General features: G+C 39.1%; 1 protein-coding gene across 1 annotated transcript; it reads left to right on the forward strand.

Annotated features, from left to right (window-relative positions):
- Positions 1-1,658: 1,658 nt before the first annotated feature.
- Positions 1,659-6,081, forward strand: LOC139136074 (carboxymethylenebutenolidase homolog). The gene is made up of 2 exons (XM_070703865.1): positions 1,659-1,888; positions 5,135-6,081. The coding sequence occupies exons 1-2, from the start codon at positions 1,723-1,725 to the stop codon at positions 5,941-5,943; spliced, it is 975 nt and encodes a 324-aa protein (XP_070559966.1). The 5' UTR covers positions 1,659-1,722; the 3' UTR covers positions 5,944-6,081.
- Positions 6,082-7,711: the final 1,630 nt, after the last annotated feature.

The raw sequence follows: 7,711 nt of genomic DNA on the forward strand, positions 1-7,711 counted from the left end.
GTGCTCGACAGGCGAGATAATAGCACAGTCATGCTACTCATAACTTTCTACATACACTAGCGTTCCAGAGCTCTGCTTGTGTCTGGAAATGCCTCTGCATCATATTTGCCAGTGTGATAGGGTAAGAAACAACTGCGTTATCGAGAACAATTCTAAATGAATAAATGGACTAATAAAACATGGCACCAAGTCACCCACTTCCTTCAGTTTCCTTCTTTGTCTCGAAGATACGAATCTGCGACATTGAATGAATAATTCTGACCGTAACGCCATAAGCCAGATGTAGTTCGACATATTGCACTGGTCCTAGGAAAGACAGGAGTCAATTGCTTTTCTGTTTACTTGAAAGAGGCCATCAACTGGCACTTCTGGCAATAGTAATCCATATCTGCCAAGACCACAGCCCCCTGGTATGTTTTACTTACGGATTCAGGGATATGTCTTTCCGAAGACAAGGGACACTTTCGTGTTTTCTAGCCAATGAGCAAATGAGTTGGCAACTTTAATGTCTGGCTTATCTACACAGTTTACTATAGAAGAAAACTTGTGTGAGGAACATGAAATTGGTCACAGCCCCTCCTGAAAGACCTGCATGGGATAATTGCACCAGAATGTCTGATGTAGCTCAGGACATCACGTTGAATTGGTAGAGAAGGTCGGAAAGTAGAGCTCTTCCAAGATTAAATACGTCGAAAGCGACGCTTTTTATAAGTATAAAATTCAACACCTGATATAATTTGATAAATAGCTGACAATATTGTGTATCTACTAAGTATGTCGTTGTGTTCCACCAGTGTATCTGCGCGAAGATCCTAATAAAACATCGACATTTTATGATAGACTTTCTCCAAGTCTGTGGGTATATTATCATTCATTCATTCAATTCATTCATTCATTTAAATATCAAAAACAGAGTAAGTTGAAGGAATAACCTTGAGCAGACTGTCGCGTTAAATCCAAGCGACTAGGCCAAGTCTAATGTTATGAAAAAATCAAAATTTTCTACAAAAGGGGATGCTTTTAATGTCATTTGACATATAATTGACTTCTTTTACAAGAGACGTTAAATTATCATTTTAAATTCCCCGTAAACTTAGCTATCATTACCGAGGTTGACTAGGAACGGTAGCATTACAAAATGAAAAATCTTAGAAGTCCATTTTTTCAAAATGTGATAAAAGCAGCGCACCCTTCATGCAAACAATTGGAAGCTGTTGCATGAAAGTATGAAAGTTGTAATCAATTCCAGGATGCCTTTTATCGATTCAGCCTTTTCGAAACAAAAAACAACAAATTTCAATACTAAAATTTGTCACAATCGGTCGTCGTGCCCTCAGAGACAGCTAAAATACCGGCAAATAGCAGTTTTCCAATTTTGACTTTTGCAGAGCATGAGGCGATATAGTTAATTAACATTTTTGTCTTTGTTCCAATAGGAAGTGTCTTGAAATTTTCTTCTGTCTTGAGCAATCTCCAAATCTGTGACTCACTTTTCAGGACATGTAGGCCTAACTACAAATGGCAAATCCCCTGATAACATACTGCCCAGCGTAATTAAGTGAATTATTTATCGATCGAAATTTGCATACAGTAAGTAAATAAGTAGGTCAATCAAATATAAACTCTATGCCGCAACTTAACGTTACCGTGCCAAACCCACAGGCGTATGTGGACTCGGTAGTTTTAGTGTAAAGTTATGCTACGTTCTGACTTTCTGGCAGTATGCGTGTCAGAACGTTGCATAAGTCTACATCAAGACTACCCAGTCCACATACGCCGGTGGCTAAACCCCTGACCGAGATTGACCCAATGAGGTCAGGACCCGGTCACGGAACAGACCACCGAACATCAGCGCCCACGCGTCTGCTTACGCTGCAAGTCAAGCCTGGTAGGTAACTTTTGTAGTCTAGAGTTGTTGCTTTGAAATTGTCTGCAGATTCACTACACACGATGAGATTTCCTCCACAAGATTTTTGAAACGATGACTGTGTGTATCCTCAAGTATGGCTGGTCAACTGGCTGACTGAAAACTCAGACACATTCTACAGATTGGTTTGATCTTTTCATGTTACCTCTATAAGCTTACATGAACATTTGAAGTTCACTTTAATATGTGTGATTCTACATACGTTTGAGTTAAGTCGTTTTGAACTAAATGGGTGCTGTGTTCACCATTAGAAGTGAACACAGGCTCTGTTGCCTGTTTCATTACAGAAATCGTTTGACACTGTACTTTTCAGGTCAAGGTAGAATGCACCACCAGGACAGATATTTTAACTCTCAAATTTTGACAATTGCTTTCTGATCTACATCTTGTCAATTGGGGCTCACACAAAAGCTCTTGGAGTAAGACAAATGTTAGTTTTCTGAAATCGGAAGCCCATACAGTTCACACAGGATGGCGGCCATTTTGAATTTCAAATATCGGTAAATGATGGATAATTTGTTTCTCAGGGTACCAATCTTTGTACTTTAACCCCGGACTTTTATTGTTTATTTGGTAAATGAATGGTTGACAGTTTAATTAAGGAAAGTTCGAGCAAAAGTTTAAGTCTTTAAATTTCAAGGTGCATATTACCCTAAACTCATCTTTTCACAAGAATAACAAGTGCAATTCCATGACTGGGTCAGTTTTGTAAATGCGGGAATGGTCAGATATTTAAAGTCGAAATCCAATATCTCCCATGCAAACCAATCGGTTTCCCCACATTGTAATTCTAAAAGAAAAGATTTTCATTAAGTGTCAGACGGGCTTAAAAGCTTCTGACAGAACTCTACTAAGACGTGATTTTTCAGCGAATAGATTTCAAAATCTTCGATTTATAGGTGTTTGTTGCCATCAACAAACAGCAAGTGTTTCCATGGTATCGTATACATGTATGTGTACAGTCCAGTCGACAATTGTTTTCTTAGCTAACTATCAGTACTCTAACAGAACAAACAGCTACACTATGAGAGGTAAATGTGTGTGTTTGATGGACATTTCTCGATGTATGATTATACAGTGACATCAAAGCATATGCCTATAAAAGAAATCATATCTATCATAGAATATGAGACATCGATTCATGAATGTGCATAGCGAGTGATTAGGTTACGTTTACGTCAGTTTGTTCGTCGGAAGTGTTAAAATGCGGATCGCGAAATTTGTTTTTTGTAAAAAAAAGGATTTAACAGTTAATGCGCATCAATGCAGTAAAATAGTTTTCTTAATAATATTGTTACGTTCATAGAATATACATAGGAGCAAACACTGGTAGCAAGAGCGCCCAAAAACATGAATATCTCCTTGTAGGCCTAGCCCGAAGCGAGAAAGCATTCATCAAAGTGCGCCACCAACTTGACGATAGCATCGGCACTTTTCGATTTATCGAGTCTCCAAGCTGTGTCACTTATTATCTTACTCTGGGCATGGTGTGAACACCATCATTAATATAAAATGAGATATATAATGCTCTTTTTCAAAACTTTTTAGTTTTATTCTACCCTTCGGCACAGCCCCACTCGCCAAGTTTGCCTTTCAAGTTCACATTTTTGTGTGATCGCGAACAATGTTTGGGCTGCGATAATTTATCTATTTTCCCTCAAACATTACATAAACGATTATCATGTCGACTGTAGACTATTATTGAGTACTTGAGAGTGAAATAGCCACGTGTTATTTTTACAGTTTAAAGTACGTTTATTGCTGTTTAATACTCTGTGTATGACCTTAAAACTGCCCCCTCTAGCAATATGGCGCCTGTTTGTATTATGACCATCCTTGATTCCCCTTGACGATCGGACGGGGTCTGTGGTGCACCACTGACGATATCAAGGGCGAGCGAGATTGAAATTTGGCGACAAATGGTTATGTGAAGACTTCTGCCATACGACAATACGAAAACTTTAATGACGGTCCATTGGTCGAAAACTCAAAACTTTGATTGTTTGTTTACGAATCAATGTGCGCAAAATTTACAAAAGACGCTTGACTTATGCGTGTACAAAAACAATTTTTCTTTGAAATACTGTTTTATTATTGCAGTCGACACATTGCTTTGGATGTATTTTTTCACATTCATGGGGCTTGGGAACTCGACCCCAAATTGGGTACAGGCTTACCCTTGGGACTTCACGCTATGAAGTACACACCCAAATTTTCCGTTTCAAGAGTCCACATTTAAAGCCTTATAAGCTTATGCCTAGGTCAAAATTCTACATTTTCTACGAAATAATGGTACCTATATTTGGTTAAAGGTTGTTCCAGAGTCGAAAACATGGGTCAGTAGTTTGCATTTTATCACCGCGTTCATGGTCAAAACTCTACATGAGGTTAACAAAGGGCTAAAATCTCTAGTGCATATATGAATGACCTTCATTTGGCAGGACCAAATCCCTCCCCGGAACATTCATACTTCAAACGTAGCCTCCTACATCAAAATAGCGCGAAAGCTCTGTGCCATACAAATACTCTCTTAAGTTGTACTTTAAATAATTACTATGGCGATACAGATAAATATTGGCACAATCACTAACACACCCGCGATCATTCAACGTGTGACTTATTCTGATTTATTTATGACACACTTTATCAAACAAGTATCGACCTGCGTAGATTCCATTACAGTTCTGATCACTGCTTTGGCGCTACTTAGATGAAACACAGGGTATGGCAAGCAATATTCGTCTAGAAGTTATGAATATGAACAACAAATGTCATGCAATAACCTTTCATTCATTATACATGCCTTACCTGTGTCTAGTGTATGCCTATTACTTTACCCTAGCTATCTCAGTATACTATTTCAAGTCCATATCTGTTAATTGTCCTACCTAATCCCCTTCATTAATTTGTTCTTCCGATCACCAACGTAGGAGCTTATCGCCCTGACCAAATAACTCGTTAGCAGCTCTGATAACGAGTTATTTGGTCAGGGCGATAAGCCCCCACGTGAATGGAACGGGTTGTGGTTTGATGCCATGATGTCGCTTCTCATCCATGTTAGTGAATGTTCACCTACCTCGTCAACCACCTTTGGAGTCATATTTTGATCAATATTGCTACAAAGATAATTCCCCAGGATTAACATATAAGCTTTTTTAAAAACTTTTGATAATATTCACGTTGATGTTCTTCCTCTTTCAAATATAGAAACTACTACTACCGTTACAAACGAATCTGTCGACAACAAAATGGCTACCGGAAAGCTACCAGAGCCGGACAAAATCTTGGAAGAAGTTCAAGCTCGGGGAGAAGACATTGAGATCACCTCTGACCTTAAGGCTTATCTAAGTCGTCCCCTGGGAAATTTAAAGCTGAAGGGAGCTCTCATACTAATGTCGGATATGTCTGGATACAGTACATCGACAAGTCGACTCTTGGCTGACAGCATAGCCGAAAAGGGTTACACCATACTCATGCCCAATTTCTTTCGAAACAATCCGTGGAACCAACATTCTGGTGTTAATCCACTAGACCCGACCAAACCAAGCATGTTCTCTGATCCGTATGAGGAGTGGTTGGCCAGTCATCCACAGGACCGAGTTGATGGAGACATGGACGCTTCGCTGGACTATCTGCAGCAGAATTTGTCTGTCTCTTCTGTGAGTGTCATCGGCTTCTGTTGGGGAGGATTTCAAGTTATGTTGGCCAGTGGCAAATACGCCGACAAGTTCAGAGCAGCGGTAGGTTTCTATGCTGTAAAGATCGCTCCTAATATGGTGGAAATCGCCCTCGCGATGAATACCCCGACTCTACTGATGTTTGGTGAACTTGATAAGATAATGCCCTTGGACACAATATCTGAGATGGAAAATGCTGTGAGAGAAGCCAATCGCCTGACGATCGGTGCATCAGGAGATAACTCCAAGTTGGACGGGCCTGCTGTGAAAATAAAAGTGTTTAAAGGTGTAGGCCACGCCTTCGCTCACCGAGGGACAGATCTGATCCAGTTGTTATGAAGGCTAGCACAGAAGCTTTCAAAGATATGTATGAATGGCTTGACAACTACATGTGAATATTTTTCATGATTTTACAACTTTAGAGAAAAGAAGTTACCATGTATATTGCTGCGATTATTAAATGTACTTTTGTCATGCACATTATGTAGCTTATGATTCATTCAAGTCGATATGTTTAGGGACAGCATTAACAACCATTTTTGATATATTGCAGACGGGCTTGCGCTAATGTATATCGAAATTACACACATCAAGGGAATATGTATAATAATGCCACAATTGACTAGCGATACAGTACTACATGTTGCAGAGGTTTCGTGTTTACTTTGGACTCTAATGCGATTGTTGCCTTCGTATCGAAGAGAATGTTATTAAAGACAATGTTATCGTTTTTGGAGCATTATGCGCAGACGTGTGGCTCCTACACGAACGAATGAACATAGTCATTTAGTTGTTTACGATCCAGGATGATCTCAGCGGTGAATCTCCAGGGATAGCTCGGTTCCCGCTTTTTGTTTCTAAAAGTTGAAGATAATTATTTCTAATACCGTTTGTCAGTAGAAGAACGGTGGAAATCTCGGGAAGATCGAGATAGAGATGCCCACTGTTTGTTTTCAGAAAGATCTGATCATAAAACGTTCTCATTCAGAAATCGTGGGCATTATTGCTTCAGAATGCCTGCAGGGAATTTTCAGAAGATATCATGGTAATGTGATATGAATGATAGTAGCAATGGGAGGCTATGGCTACAACACCTAGTGTTTGAATTCCGTAAAATTGTAAAGAGGAAATGATAAATTAAAATTAAGATAGCCAGAAATCTGCTTCGTTGATATTTGTGTTTTTAACCCTCCGCAAGGTAAGTCGATTTATTTTGACTATGGGCATATTAGTGTTATCCGACTGGTATAATATCAATAGTTCGCAGTAATAGATTGAACACAATAAATCAGACCACCCTTTGTTCTCCTCTTCGTTTTACGATGCCTTCACTTCATTAAGAGAACACAATGCGCAGATCACAAATGCGAGAGGGGTTTCATGACTAATCTCCTTAATGAACAATGGCAACAATCGTCTTATTTCTCGAATCGTATCAGGGGCCTATAGTTAGACAAACGTGAAAGTAGTTAAACGAAAAGAGATAGTGCATATAATAAAATTTTTAGTATGAGGGCTACTATTTACGGCGATGGTAAAATTCCTGGCACCGTCTACTTTCAGGTCTAAATGGAAGCCACGTTGGAGACTTTTTCCCTGATTGGCTTCCCGCAGAGTGTAAAATACCATGTTCTGATTGCAATTTGAAAGAAACACTGGTTGTTATTAAATACTCAGTAATTTCATTTTGAAAGTGAATTCAGACAAAATGTACCCGCTGCACAGCGCGTTCTATTTCAATATGCCGTAGCGATGCCGTGGAAACAATGATTTTAGAACCTTTTAAATGACTTCAGATGAAGAAAATTAATAGCGGTGGCATTCACACTGTGCCTTTCAGCATATAGTTTGGTAGACATCTAACCATTTGAGTCATACTTAATACACAATTTATATCTAGAGAAATGGCGATTCGGTTTTTCTCATACATCGTCTTGTCATTCAGATTGTGCTCTGTCTGGCAAAGTCGTTTAACTGTAATCATTGCTAACCCATGGTTTTCAAAACTTAGCTACACATTACAATGTAATTTGCTGTTTCGTCTACCTGGTCAGTGTATGTAGCCTTGAAATGTATTCTACCATCTAACGATTTCCAAATGTAGATC

Source organism: Ptychodera flava, chromosome 1 (assembly GCF_041260155.1).
Source record: "Ptychodera flava strain L36383 chromosome 1, AS_Pfla_20210202, whole genome shotgun sequence".
NCBI lineage: Eukaryota > Metazoa > Hemichordata > Enteropneusta > Ptychoderidae > Ptychodera > Ptychodera flava.

What these genes read in the sequence shown, in the direction of transcription:
- LOC139136074 (XM_070703865.1), top strand. Translation starts at nt 1,723, where the DNA reads ATGCGTGTCAGAACGTTGCATAAGTCTACATCAAGACTACCCAGTCCA. An exon ending in TACGCTGCAAGTCAAGCCTG is followed by an intron (nt 1,889 to 5,134) that starts GTAGGTAACTTT and finishes TTTCAAATATAG; the next exon opens with AAACTACTACTACCGTTACA.